The following is a 14,798-nucleotide window of genomic DNA, read 5'->3' on the forward strand; positions in this document are numbered from 1 at the left end:
ACAGACAGATAAGTGAGTGGCCCAAGGACACAAAACAGTTCAGCTTTTACTTATCTTTCTTATCACCATCGCCAAACAATGTAGATACACAAGGCCCATCCAACGCCAGCACCAGCCGTGCTACCCTGGAGACCAATCCCAACACCTAGGAGCAGCAGAGGAAGGCACTGCAGTCAGTTCTCAGTTACCTGCTGTCAACAAGCTTCTCTATGCAGAGCGCCTTCAAGGCCAACAGTGATAATGACTGCACGGTGATGGGGACACTGGCACTCCAGAGTAAACAGAACATGAACTCAGTAGCACTCAAAGAGGAATAAGAGCACCCAGTAAGTCACAATGGCTCGTACCTTAAAATGTCAGTGTCCCTAAGGAGGCTGCACTCCCAACACACACACACACAGGCATCCTCTCTCTCTCCCAAGACACCCCCCACAAGCAGCCTGGAAGGTGGTCTCCACTGGGCTCCCACAGCACAACACTGCACTGTGCTGTCAATTGTCTATTGGCCTGCCCTTCTCCACCCTCACGCTGGGCCCTCTCAGCAGCTGAAGCAGATGGCATGGGACCTGGCATAGGAAAGGTTTATTGAGTGCATGCCTTCCACCACCAAATAAGGGAGCTAGGCACTCCCTTCACAGAGCAGTGGACTTTGGAGATCAGCTAGGCCAACTCCTTATTTTTCAGATGAGCAGAGGATCCCCCAGTTACATACGGCCTGCTCTCCAATCCAGGTCTTTAGGTTCAGTTTAGTTCCACAAACATTTGATAAGTGCCTACTATGTGTCAGACACAGTGGGAGCTGCGGGGAATAGAGATTTGAGCAGGAGACGGTCTCTGCTTTAGGGAGTTCACAGCCTGGGGAGGTAAGAGAGTTACAGAACACTTGAGCAAGTCCAAGGACAGACGCTCAATTCCTTAAACAGTGTTCCTTCCCTCCAGTCCACTGGCTAGTCCCCATCTGGGAAATAGGACAGCAATATCTGCTTCCTGCAAATAAACTTATAGTCAAGACTGATTAGAAAACGTGTACAGAAAATTGTCAGGTTTACCCCAAAAAAGCGTTATGTAAGGCCCTGACACGGACTCCAAGGATTCAACAGTGTTTCAGACATCAGTTCCACAGAGAAGCAAATAACCGAGGGATGGGCATACGTCCAAGGCAAACCTCAAGGGCTGGGAGGAACTGGAGGAAAAAGCTGGGGTGGGGGGTAGAGGTGTCGGGTCAAGTGAACCGGCCCTGGCGCGGGGAACGCATGGCAGGCAGCGGGTGCCAGAAGATGGAGCGGAGAGAGGGAAGTTGGGACAGCGACGAGGGAGGGAGGGCAAGCGGAGAGGCGCGGGGTTCCCGCAGGGCGGGGACCGCGGCCCGGAGGTTCCAGATGGGACAGCGGGCCGGGGGCTGAAGGCAGCGGGCGCGGGAGGAGGCAGAGGGCCGGCGCCGAGGCCGATCGGTTTTCCAGGGAGGCTCGGGCAGGCCCCGCCGCCCGCCACAGCATCATGGACGCCGTGCCTCCCCGAGCCGTGCGGGCGGCGCCTCACCTCGGGTTGAAGTCCTGGAAGAGGCCCCTCAGGTTCATGGCGGAGAACTTCACCGCGCCGTCCTCCTCCTCCTCCTCCCCCCGCCCCCCGCGCCGCGCAGCCTGCGCGTTACAGCGGGTTCATGTTGCCAGCGCGAGCCGCGTCCCAGTCGTCGTCGTCGTCGCCACCGCCGCCCTGAGAAACCTGAGCCGCACCTCCCACCCCTCCTTCCGGGCTTCCGTAGGCCGCCGCGCATGCTCCCCGAGCCCCGCCCGACGGGCCCGAGCAGTGCCGCGAGCGGCGCGCGATGTAGCTTTCCCGGCTCACAGTGCGCGGAGGCCCTGGCCTTCGTCTCCGCGCCCAGCGGAGGAGGTGGCGGGGACGACAGAGGCTGGAGGGACCGGGAACCCGGGGGAGGGCGCAGAGAGCCGAGCGGGATCGCTGACTCGGCGCAGGCCTGCGGGGAGCGAGCGCGCCGCCGGCGAGTCCCGCGGGGAGGTCTTCGCGGACACCTATCACCTTGGCCCGCGCTGCCTTCTGGAGGTTTCCTCCAGCGAGAACTGAGCCTTGGGGGTAGTGGCCCCGGGTGACACGTTGCATTTTGGCCATCTCCTCCCAGGCCTTCACCTGTCAAATCTGTCAGTGACTGCGTCTCAACTTCCCTCCCAAGGCCCAGGCCAGTGCGTGGAGATATGCTGGCAGTCCCAAGCTCAGGCTGCCCTGCACCAGTCATCTGCCCTCCCTACCGCCTTCCCCTCCTCGGTTGCCTCTCTCCGTTGACAGCGGACCTGTTCACTGGGTTGGCGGGGGTGAGGGTTGGGGTGCGCAAACTGGAAATGTGGAAGTCATCCTCGCTTTGCTAACCTAGTTCAGAGACTCCTTGCCTCCTGCCCAGACTCTCTGGTCACCTCCCACCCGGCCCAGCTTTTTCTCCACTCTAAGCCATGCTATTTATAACTGCCAGGTTCATTTTCTGTGGGCAAGTCAACATCTTTGAGCCTCATTTCTTCTCCTCTGCAAAATGGAGATGATAAAAGCTACTTTCTAAACTTGTTGGGAAGATTCAATGAGCTAGCGTGCATAACACACTGCCTCGTGCACGCTAGGTGCTCAGAGAACGCTATTGCTATCTGGCGCTTCTTCAGGGGCCTACCTCCTCAAGGATTCTGTTTACTTTTGGAATTAGAGAGCAGGACAAGCTCACGGCAGGTGGCCTGGTCTACCTTCTTCACTTCGGCTGATTTAAGAGTTTTCCATGAGCACAGCAATACCATAGACATTAGTCTGTATCATTATGGATAATAGCTGCACTTTGTAACAATAGCAGAATTTCACAAACGGCACTTTTATAGGACTTAGCCCTGGGGGCAGCTTGAGAAGATCACAATTATGGTAGTCATACTTTGCCATGATGGTATCACCTTTCTTCTGTGAACTTGCAAACATTTCACAAGTAGTAATTAGGTTTCCCAAACCCACTGGGGAGTGGGTATTATAATATGAGCTGTTTCTAAGGATGAGTAACCTGAATCAAGTTTGTTAGCTGCTGAAGCACCAGAACCCTGTCCCAGAGTTTTGGTCTAGCTCCCCTGCCCATCCTCCAAGTGGAGTCTGGTATGTACCCCTGAGGAGGTTCCCAATGAACATACAAATACAGAAGAGAAAGCTGAGGCACAGAGAAGCTTGTATAATGTGCCCTGAGCTGCCCAGCTACTAAGGATGTAGGACTTGGGGTCCTGCCGAACCTGCAGCCCATACTCTGCAAAAAAGAGGTACGTGCCAGTGACCAGATTGGCCAGCACCACCTTGATTACTGGTGGCCTCACCCCAAATAGGCATTAAAAGTGAGATTGTTTGTCAGTTCAGACACTTGAATAACAGGCACTGTTGCCCTTTCAAGAGCTTCACAGACAGAGACCAGGCGGGCTGCTCAGGGTCCAGAGCCTCAAGGGCAGGCATTACTTTGGTGAGGTCCCAGGGGGTCCCAGAGCTGACCCACTGCTCTGCAAGCCCGCAGTACTCCTCAGCCCGTGATGACCAGGCCACCTGTCAATGTATCGTTTTGCTCTGACAAGCCAAATTGCCAAGGGAGCATAGAGGCCTGTCCACGAGGACATATGGGAAGAATTGGACTACCCAAGGCTTCCCATCCTCAACCTTCGAGAAGTGGATGAACCTAGACTGCCTCAACTTTACTGGTGGCCCAGCCATGTCCTCTCCTGGTGCTCCCATGGAAATAAGAAGCAGAACATCCAGGTGTCCCTCTTGTCCTCTCTCCAACAAGTACAAAAGACCCCGCTGCCCATCTGCTGCCCACCTCAGACCCCTTGCTCAATGTACCACCCTGGGCAGTGGCCCAAAGCTTCCTTGGCCTGTGTGGACAGACCCATGAGGGACCTGAACATTGAGGAAAAACCCTGAGCCATGCACAGGATGACAACATCATCATCTCTAGCTAACCTGGACTGGCCACCAAATTTCAGGGCCACCTTACTTAGAGGTTCCCAACAATCTTCATACAAAGGCATGAAATGGCTCTGGATTGAAAAGGCACGAGCCCCAGATAAACCAGAAAGCAGTTGGTGGCTTGTCCAATTCAACATTCATATTGACTCCAATGTGATGGGGTGGAGGGCGGGCTTCTGAAGAGCAGGGCCCTGAAAGGAGAGAATTCTGGTGCCTTCAGACAGTCTGGTCATGGAGGAACTGGGTCAAGGAAGGAAGTGGCTGGAGCCCAGGTCTCCGCACTGCCAGGGCTCTGCCCCTGGGCCACTGCAGCAGCAGAGTGGAGGGGGCATGGAATTAGAGGACTTAGACCAGCTTCACCGCCGCTCCACTGGACGGAGGGACAGCTGGGAGCCAATCCCTGGCCATGCCGGGGGACCTACCCCAGGGTTCTGAGGGACCAGCTTGACAGCTTCTTCAGCCGGGAGCCTGTGACTACAGGCTGACCCTCTCTGGACCTGAAATTCTCCACTCTGAGCTCCTGAAAGGCAATACCCTTAATGCCACCAATGAGAAAATCCCTGGAGTCCCTGGAGTTCCCAAGACTCCACTTACAAGGTGCCTCCCCCCAGCGCTTCCTTAGAGGGCCCTTGTTTCTGGCTACTTTAGCTTCACTTGCTAAGTGGTCCTGAAAGCTCCCTGGCAGGTTGTTGGAGCCTGGCAGGGGGTGTGGCAGAACACAGGGGCTGTGTCTGGGGGCTCAAGGAGCTGGGGGAGGGGCTGGGGTGCAGTAGAAGGGCCTGAGGCAGTAGGATCTTTGGTTCTGCTTGGATTGCAGCTGCCCCCGTCTTCCTCCAGAGCCCAGAAGGGGCCACCCCTCACCGGGGAGGCTTCCCTCGGGACTTGCAAACTGCAGCTGCTGAGACAAGTGGGGCGTCTCAAGGCCCCACTGGCCATCTTGTCACTTGGACCTGGGAGCAGGTGGATAAGTACCTCTCCTGGAGCAAGCTTCCCAGGAGGAAGGGAACACGGGCCATTTCCTGTTGGAAGGCCGATGGGTAGGAGGTGTCTGGAAGTCTAGAGCCACCAGGATGTCCCTGTGCTTCCACTCTGAACCTCTCCTGCCACCAGGGGCTCCAGGAAGGCTTCCCAGGTGGAGAGGGAGACTCTGGGCCTCTGTGAAGTGACATCTCAATGAGGCAGCTCCATACATTGCTCAGACAGCTAGATTGCTTTGTCACAGTCTCCGGTCTACACTGGGATCCTTCCACCTTCTAAAATGTTTGCTCCAGCCCCATGGACTGCACCCCATCCTGCCCTGGCCTCCCTGCAGTCAGCAGGAGTGGGGCTTTCCCGGGCCTCTGTGTCCTGCGGGCTCAGCTCAGGAGGCCCTTGGACTTCCTGCTACCGCCTGCACCCCTGCGGTGCGGTATGCCATAGGTGCTTAGCAAGTGCCCAGGAAATGAATTCTGGAGCCTGACACACCCAAGAGCCCCGCTACCAAGCAGTTGCCCCTCCTCCCAAGCCTCACTCTGTGTCCACCACCTCTGCTGGAATCATGATCTCTGCTTCCTAAGATTCCAGGAGCTGCAGGCAAGATCTGTGGGCAGCCGCACCACATTCTCATGGACACGCTGAGGCTTCTTGAACAAGTTATACTATGTTTGCACAGATGAGAGATAGATCATACATTTCATAACATATTTTAAACAGAAAAAGAAAATATCTGTCAAGCAATGTACAAGTAGATAATAAGACATACACAGATTCTGGAATATTAAAATGTGGGGGAAGGTAGATCTTGGATACACAGTAATAATAGCCCCTTGGCATTGAACACCTACATTGAGTCAGGCACTTCATATGCAGGTGACACCTTGTGTCATACTTGTTAGGGGTTAAATTATGCCCCCCAAAACATATGCTGAAACCCTCATCCCCAGTACCTGCGAGGGGAACTTATTGGGAAATAGGGCCTTTGCAGATGTAGTCGAGTTAAGATGAGGTCATTACAACAATCCCACTACTGGGCATATACCCTGAGAAAACCATAATTCAAAAAGAGTCATGTACCAAAATGTTCATAGCAGCCGTATTTACAATAGCCCGGAGATGGAAACAACCTAAGTGCCCATCATTGGATGAATGGATAAAGATGTGGCACATATATACAATGGAATAGTACTCAGCCATAAAAAGTAACGAAACTGAGTCATTTGTTGAGACATGGATGGATCTAGAGACTGTCAAACAGAGTGAAGTAAGTCAGAAAGAGAAAAACAAATACTGTACGCTAACACATATATATGGAATAAAAAAAATGGTTCTGAAGAACCTAGCGGGCAGGACAGGAATAAAGATGCAGATGTAGAGAATGGACTTGAGGACACAGGGAGAAGGAAGGGTAAGCTGGGACGAAGTGAGAGAGTAGCAGTGACCTATATACACTACAAATGTAAAATAGATAGCTAGTGGAAAGCAGCTGTATAGCACAGGGAGATCAGCTCGGTGCTTTGTGACCACCTAGAGGGGTGGCTGGGGAGGGTGGGAGGGAGAAGCAAGAGGGAGGGGATATGGGGATATATGTATACATATAGCTGATTCACTTTGTCATCCAGCAGAAACTAACACACCACTGTAAAGCAATTATACTCCAATAAAGATGTTAAAAACAAAACAAAACAAAAAAATGAGGTCATTAGACTGGGCCTAATCCCATATGGCCGGTATCCTTAAAAGAAGAGGGCAAATTGGCCGTAGGCATGACCAGAGGGGAGACAGCCATGTGAAAATGGAGGCAGAGACTGGAGTAATCAAGCCATAAACCAGGGAACACTTGGGGACATCACAAGATGGAAGAAAGAAGAAAAACCCTCCTCCAGAGCCATCAGAGGAAGCATGGCCCTGCCAGCACCGTGATGTTTTTCACTTGAGCCTTCAGAAAAGGGAGAGAAGTCGAAACCCCACTGGCAACTTCAATTTGTGGTACCTTGTTGGGCGGCTCCAGGAACTGAACACAATCTCATATCAAGAAGTTGAACTGTTACACTCTCCATTCTACAGATGAGGACACTGAGAGCCTGACACCGGACCCTGCCCACGGGGACTCTCCTAAACCCTGTCAAGACCCCATCTCCCCTGAAATGAAGAGGAGACCCTGGAGGAGAGGTAAGATCTAGCACAGAGGGCATGAGGATGGAGAAGGTTTCCATCTGGACATGGGGGTCCGAGGCAAGGCCCTCTGAAGGCGGCTCTTATGCTCAGGCTTGGGCCCTGCTCTCTCCTTCCACTGCCCACTCTGCTTCCTTCTCTCCCAGCGGCGTGGTGGCCCCACGTTCTCCTGCAGGCTCACTTCCCCGGGCACACTGGCTGTCAGGCAGGCGGCAAGCCTGCATTCAAAGCACGGGGACGGCCGGGCTGGAGGACTCTCGGCATCCCCACGGGGCCTGAGTGTCTGTGCCCTTCAGGGCCCTGTGGATGACCTCAGTGTGGGTACTGGAACATACATGACGCATTCCCTATACATACATGTGGTGGTGTGTCGATGCATGTGTCTATAAACACATATATTCTACACACACGTTATGGATATATAGGTATATGTATAGGACACACACTACACTACACAGACATGTAAAATGTATTTCTCACTATGAATCACGATGAAAAAGTGACAATCACGTAACTCCAACAGGTAACATGATCTAATCATCAAACCAAGCGTTCCCCTAAATCACCTGCCACTGCTCAGGCCTCTTCAGCTAAAACTAAACCTTTCTTAAAACAGCTTTCCAAAGTCTGGTGGCTGGTGAGGAGCCCCGAGGGGAAGGTGTGTGGTTCTCTGTGCTCCCCCCACGGTCATGGGCACGGCAGCCCCGCATCCAGCATCTGTGCTGGGACTGCAGCCTTTCTCTGAGGGGTTGAGGAGGACCCTCCTGAGTGAGGATGGAGGGGTCCAGCAGGCCCGCAACAAAGGGTCCCCCAGCATGCAACTCCACCCGTACTGGGACTCCTGGGGCACACCGGGCCGGGCTGTCGGGCTGCCCATCCCCGCCCACCGCCCCCAAGTCCTCAGGGATCTCGGGGGGTCAGAGGCTCGGTCTGAGGGGCACAGTCTCAGGTGGGCCGAGGGAGGGGCCCAGGTGCTGCCTGGAGTCGAAGTGAGGACCAGAGGAGGACTGCGGGCCCCCAGGGGGTGCATCTGAGGCCCTCCCGACAGCCCTGGGAGCCCCCCGGCATGCTGTCCAGGTGGGTCGCGCACTGATCCCCCTGGGAGGGGGAGGCGAGGGCCTGGGTCAGGGAGGCCGGGGCCAGGTCGGCAGAGGGAAGGAGCCCAGCCCCACCAGGAGTCAAGTTACAACCGTGAGGGGGACTCGGAGGCCGCAAGGCATCCAGGTCAGCCGTGCTGTCAGCCCTGAGAGACCCCCGGCAGGGCTGTGGGTATAAGCGCCACCCGCGACCCCCGCTTCCCTCTCAGGGGTCCTGGCAGGGGAGGGCCTGGGTCTCAGGGGACCATAGGCAGTTGGGCAGAGGGAGGGGCCCAGACCAGCTGGGAGGGAAAGTGAGGACCGAGGGAGCGCTGAGGGACCCCCGCGGGACCATCTCAGCCCTGGGAAGCCCTGGGCTTGGGGGCCTGATGTGTTGTCCATAGATTCCCCCTGTCCCCCAAGTTCAGGGTCCGTAGTTCCACACCTGGGCTGTCCAGCCATTAGGCACATCTAGCTATTGACATTTAACTTTAAAGTGTCTTAAGGTAGAAGTCCAGGCCCTGGGACACACTAATCACATGTCAGTACTCAATAGCAGCCTCATGTGGCTACTGGTGCCCTATTGACAGGGCTGGCAGGACCTATGGTTCCCAAAGCGAGACTGCTTCCCCCAGGAGACACGATAAGGGTCCTACTGACCTATAAGCCACGGTTCCCACCTGGGCACTGTGGGCTCCTCCCCCTAGAGGCTCAGGTGCCAGTTCCCCATCCCCGAGTCTGCTCTCCACCCGGCCAGGCCCTACCACGTGGGCAAGGGGAGGGGACGGAAGGCTTGTCCCCGGAATGAGGCTAGTGGTGAGAGGACTGCAGGGTCCTCATGGGGTTCTTGCTTGCAGCTCAGCTCCAGGCTCCTAGGCTGCATCCCTGCCCCCTGCTCCCGGGGATCTCGGCCCCTCCTGGGTCCCTCTGGATGTCCCACCCCTAGGACACCTTCTGCACTGCCCAGAATCCACAGTGCTTCCGCACCAATGTATTATTTTTGTTTAAGTGGAAAGTTTCTTCTGTCTTTGTATTTAAAACAGTGATTTAAACACCATTTATTTTTAAATATTTGTGGGTTTACATAAAGGATCCCAGATTCCCTGCAGGCAGCTGCCAGGAAGCAGAGGAAGACAACATATGGGCCAGGACTTGGAGTGAGTCTCTCCCCTGCAACGCTGTGTACTAGGTGCTCAACAAAAAGCAGCTGCTATAACTTTGCGTTGAAAAAAATTCCGTTCATTAGGTGGAGGAGCTTCCGACAAAGCCAAATGGGCCTTGAATCTGCAACTACTTCTAGTCACTTCTCTGTGACGGGTACTTTCTAATACAAGATCCCATTGACTTTCCAAGGCTCTTGTGAACGTCAACAGGGAGGGTTCCCCCTATTCCCTCCAGAGCACCTCCTGCCCTTCCCTCTGCAATCAAGCCCGTAGTCGCAGCAGGTTGAGGATGTGCCCCTTCCTCCTCACGCAAGGACGCACCTCACTCAGCCTGGGAGTCTCAGCTGCCGCCACACGATGGAACGTGCCTGAGCACCTGCACAAGTGCCCTTGGGCACCCTGACAGCCACGACCTTCCTGTGGGGCAAGGACCAGACACCAGACTGTGGGAGGAGGGCTAGTGAGTTTTCTTGGTAACATTCCGCTAGGATACGCACAAGGAGCCGTCCTTCACCGCCAAGGAGGCTCCTGAGATGCGTGGAATTCAGCTTCACTCGGTGTTTTTGCCACCATGGTTTCTATGACCATTCCTCACCTAAGGCTTTGGGGTCTGACCACCTAGGAAAGCTGATCCATCAGTTTAAGTGTCCGGCAGCCACTTTCAAAGAAGTTGCCCCATTAAAATCCTGCCAACAGTCTGGGGGTGGTTACCAAAGCTGCTTCAACTGTATGCCCCAGGGCTGAGTAAATTGTGAGCAAAACCAAAGTCCACTCACCCCTCCCCATTTGGAAGATGTTGAGTGTATTTAGGCGCAGGCAGAATAACCAGGACTCTGAGGGTCTCTGCCCAAAGTGCACCTTCTCTTCCTGCCCCAGAAGATCTATCCACGACGGAAGAGAAACCTCTAATTTGCACGTCCCATTTCAGATTTGCTTCTCACCCCTAAGACTCTGTCTACACGCCTGCTGCCGCCACCACCCAGCCTCATCACCCTCACTTCCCACAGAAGGAATCCCCACTTCCCAAAGGCCTAAACTGCCCTGGCTCGGGGCACTTACCCTCCAGGGCCCGCTCCTGGAGCCCCACCGCCTCGTCCCGTGTTGACTTGTTCTGTGGAAGTTAGGGGACGTCTCACCACGTTCCTCATGTGACTGCGGCTCCTAGACCATCACTCTAGGTGCGGCTGTGTGCTGCTTTTCCTAGTGGCCCCACTACTAACACAGGCCCTTCCAGAGAGCAGAGGCTCCGTGGAGGTCGGCGGAATAAACAACCCAGTGAGCAGGGGGCTTATTTACGCAGATTAATCTTCTCCTACTTTCTTAAAATACCCAGGCAAATCCAACTAAACAGAGATAGTTAGTTTTATTTATAGAATGACAGACAAGACAGGGAACAAGTAAGAATCAGAACTACAATTACTTTTATTTTTCTAATTCTACCCCTATCTATATAACTGCTAACTACTTCCACATTTCCAAAATAGTTCTAATTCCTATTCCCTGTTATCTTGTACACAGTCACAAAATGTACTGTGATATGTCCCAACCTCTCTTACAGAACAGCAAAACTCTTGTTCTCAAACTGGATTAGTACAAACACATATGGGATCAATGTCATACACAAAGTTAGACATTGAAGCTTGTTTAGTCTTCTATTCAAAGAACCAATATTTAACAAATTCCTAAAGAAAACAAAGATGACATTCCATGTCATCAGACACAAAAGGAACCCAAAGATGCTGCACACCGGGATCCCCCCTCTGGCCCGGGCCCTCACTGCTTAGAAGGCTGACCGCTCCCTCTTCAAACTCAGAGTGAAGGATCAGCCTCCCTTCCTGCCCCACGGGAGAAGCTGCTGGACGTGGGCCTGGAGGGAGCCTGGCTGCTGCTCTGGCTCAGGCTCCCTGTTCCTCATCGCACACACCCTCTGCAGACAGGGATGGGAAGAACCTGGGATCCCATGCATTGACCCAGAGCAGATGCTCCAGGACCTGACACTTGCTGGCTTCCGCGTGGGCCCGGGGACCCCAGAGGAACTCGTAGCGGGCAGGGTCGCTGTGGGGCACCTGCCGGTACACCACGTAGCCCTCCTGCACCCACACTTTGGTGAGGAGCTCCCTGACCTCACCATGGATATAGTACCGCCTGCCAGCACTCAGATCCTTGTTGGCAAGCACTCCCCAGATAGCCTCCTCAGGGGCGCAGTCGCCCTCTAGGAGGATCAGGCCCAGGACCAGCACTAGGAGGCCGGCCTTGGGCATGCTCGGCCCATTGCTCAGCACTGTATCACAGGTGAGGCCCAGGATGGGGCCCAGGACGTAGGTGCGCTCGCAGAGCTCCACCTCCTTCACTTCCACGCCAAACACCAGCTGCATGCACTTGCAAGCTTGGCTGAAGACCACGGGGAAGTGGTCCTGGTAATCGTTGAGGATGCTCAGCATTTCTGCCTTTGTGGTTGGCTCCTTGGTGTGATACTTTAACAGCAGTAACCCCACCAGTTCATCCACCTTCTGATGTAGTGCATGTTGGAGTACATCTTCCTGGTCATGCCAGGTGCTCGGCCCTTCCTCATCTTGGGGGCTGAGGCCGTCGTCTTCAGATTGGCTCCATGGAGACATGGCCATGGCAGTGTGGGAGGGGCTCAGGGGGGGACTGGGTTCTCCAGCATCAGCCACCTCCTCCATGCTGCCCAGGAACAGGTCAGAGTAAGAAGAGAAGGACGAGAGGGATACGGCCTCATCCTCCTCAGCCCCCAACAGCTGTGCCTCCACCAGGCCCTGGGCCGGGACTGGGGCATGAAGGTCTATCTCACGTTGGCAGAGCTCACACATCCTGACCAGGCACATGATGACTGGGGTCGGGCCGCCGCCGACGGGAGTGTGGGCAGGGGCGACAGGTAGGGACCACGGACCTGGGGGAGAGAGGGCGTGTGAGCGGCCTCGGCGGAGAAAGGCACCCTGGGCAGCTCTGACAAGAGTCACTTACAGGTCTCGTCTTCAGGGGTGCCCTCGGGCCTCACAGGGGCGCTCCTCCTGGGCGGCCTGTCCCCTGCCAAACTGAAGAAGGAAGTGAGGGGGCTCCTCAGGGTGCAGCCAGCACGGCCCCAGGTTCTGGGGCTGAACAGGACGGTGGGGTGACTCGGGTGTTGTGGGGTCCCCTCTGTTCTGGGAGGGGGAACCCCTGGGTACACACTCAGGGCACTCACCTCCCCTTGACTCCTGGCACTGCCTGGGCCTCCTCTGCTCTGTGGCCTGAGGACACGGTCCTCAGACTTGGGCCTTCGCCTCCCGGTTCCTGGAGCCCCTGTAAGAGGGATGGAGGGGGCACCTCTTGTGTAGACTGTGGCACAGCCCTGGGCCCCTCGGTGCTGGTAGGAGGGATGGGCCGGACTCTGTGAGATCCCCCCAGTTCTGAGTTCTGGGGTGGGTGGTCTCCTCGGGGATGGCTCGTAGTGCTCACCGTTCCCCTTAAGGGCCTGGACTCTCCCCTTTGTGGGCCTGAGGGGAAACTCAGAACAAGACCCCGAGTCTGAACAGAAAGCAGTGAGGGGGCCCCACATGTGGCCGCACCTGTCCAGGGCCTCCCGAGGGTCCTAGGATGGGGACATTCTAGGTCTTCACCTCCTCCTCACATCCTGCCTGGCCTCCCAGCACTGACCACAGGGGCAGGTTTCTGTGGAGGCCCCTGTACCAGGGCTGGGGGTCTGCTCAGTCTGCCCTCGGGTCCTGGGAGTCCACCCTCTGCGGACCTGAAGCCTCACCCCTCACACCAAACACCTGACCTCCCGAGGACCCTGAGCCAGAAGTCAGGAAACATCCCATCTGCTGACCGTGCTCTGGCGCCTCCAAGGCCCCCGTGGAAGGGCAAAGGATCCCTCGCTGTGTTGGGGTCTAACGTCCTCAATCCTTGCTTCCTCACGTGCAGGCTGGACTCTGGGCAGGACCTGGGATTGTCCCGTCTGCCAGTGTGAGTCCCTGCTCCTTCTACCAGGGCGCCAGTCTCTCAGAGACCCGGATGTCAGGACGTCAGGACAGGCCTACTGTGCTCATGCCGCCCCAGGGCCTCCCACGGCCACCTGCCAGGGCGGGGATCTGGTGGGTCCTTTTTGTCCTCTCTCAGGGTCCCCTAAGGGCTCTAACTTTAGTCCACCAGGGACCTGACATTTTACCCTCTGCCCTCATGAGACCCCGCCCCTTATCCCAGGTCCCCAGCTTCTCTGAGGCCCGGATGTCAGGATGTGCTGCTGTGCTCATCCCACCCTATGGCCTCCCAGGGCCAGCTCTGTTCTGGGGTCCAGGCTGCCCTCAGTCCTCCCTCAGGGCCGTCACCTTGACTCCACGCAGGACCTGGGATTCTCTCCTGTGCCTGCCTGAGACCCTGCCCCTTATACCCCCTCCCCAGCCTCTCTGAGACCCCGCCCCTTTTAACCCCTCACCAGGGTCTCTGAGACCCGGATGTCAGGAAGTGCTACATGGGGTCATCCCACCCTATCGCCTCCCCAGGGCCTCCTCTCTTCAGGGGTCCAGGGTCCGCTTATTCCTCCCTCAGGTTCCTCACCTCGACTCCCGGCAGGTCCTGGGATTCTTCCCTCCGCCCTCTTTAGGCCCCGTCCCTTACACCAGGTCCCCAGTGTCTCTGAGACCTGGAGGCGGAAGTCAAATCTCCTTGCCAAGTGCTCCTTCCGGCCCGGGACTGCCCAGGGCTGATGGCAGGGGCGGCGATCAGTGGGGTCCTCTCTGTCCTCCTTCAGAGTCCTCAGCTTGAGCCCTGGCAGGTCCGGGGACACCCCCTGTGTTCACCCGAGGCCAGACCCGCACACCAAGGCTTACACTGTCCCGAGACCCCCAGGGGGAATCTATGGACAAAACATCAGGCCACCAAGCCCAGGGCTTCTCAGGGCTGAGATGATCCCGCGGGGGTCCCTCAGCACTCCCTCGGCTCCTCACCTTGACTCTCCGCTGGCGCCCCCTCATGCACAGACATCTGAGTGCCTCTCTCACCTCCCCACACGGGAGAGTCCTCCCACGAGCACCCTCAGCGCCAGGGGCTCTCGGTTCTCGCACCCGAGACGCAGAGCCCACCCCTCGTGCCCCCGCCCACCCGGGAGCCTGAGCCCCCTTCCTGTCACGAGCGTCGTCGCCCCCCAACCCACGCCCCGCCCCGGCGGGAGCTCCCCTAACGCCTACCTAACGCACCTGCGCCCGGGAGTCCTCCCCATCGACCCCCGCCTCAGCCAGGAGTACCTCCCCCTTCCTCCCGCCACACGCAGCAGCCTTTAGCCCTCCCCTCCCTTGTAGGCCCCTGGGGCGGGGGCCAGCCCATCCCGACCTCCCCACCCCAGCAGCCAGTCCTCCTCTCCTCTGGCCCCAAGGCCGGCCCCACACGCCCAGCAGGAAGCCCTCCACTCCGGGCACCCCACGCTTAG

At 56.5% G+C, this 14,798-nt stretch overlaps 2 protein-coding genes across 3 annotated transcripts in view; both read right to left on the minus strand.

Moving 5' to 3' along the window:
* The window catches only part of TMEM185A (transmembrane protein 185A), a 34,920-nt gene extending 33,201 nt beyond the window's left edge, over positions 1-1,719 (minus strand). For both annotated transcript variants that reach the window (XM_060086977.1, XM_060086976.1), the window contains exon 1: positions 1,540-1,719. In XM_060086977.1, coding sequence (XP_059942960.1) covers positions 1,540-1,577 — 38 coding nt within the window. In that variant the 5' untranslated portion in view covers positions 1,578-1,719. The remainder of the gene's footprint in view (positions 1-1,539) is intronic.
* A 9,549-nt stretch (positions 1,720-11,268) lies between these two features.
* On the minus strand, positions 11,269-13,422 carry LOC132481469 (melanoma-associated antigen 8-like). The gene is made up of 4 exons (XM_060086376.1): positions 13,414-13,422; positions 12,579-12,676; positions 12,359-12,429; positions 11,269-12,284 (listed from the first exon to the last, which is right to left on the minus strand). The coding sequence occupies exons 1-4, from the start codon at positions 13,420-13,422 to the stop codon at positions 11,269-11,271; spliced, it is 1,194 nt and encodes a 397-aa protein (XP_059942359.1).
* Between the last annotated feature and the right edge of the window lie 1,376 nt (positions 13,423-14,798).

This window comes from Mesoplodon densirostris, chromosome X (genome assembly GCF_025265405.1).
Source record: "Mesoplodon densirostris isolate mMesDen1 chromosome X, mMesDen1 primary haplotype, whole genome shotgun sequence".
Lineage (NCBI taxonomy): Eukaryota > Metazoa > Chordata > Mammalia > Artiodactyla > Ziphiidae > Mesoplodon > Mesoplodon densirostris.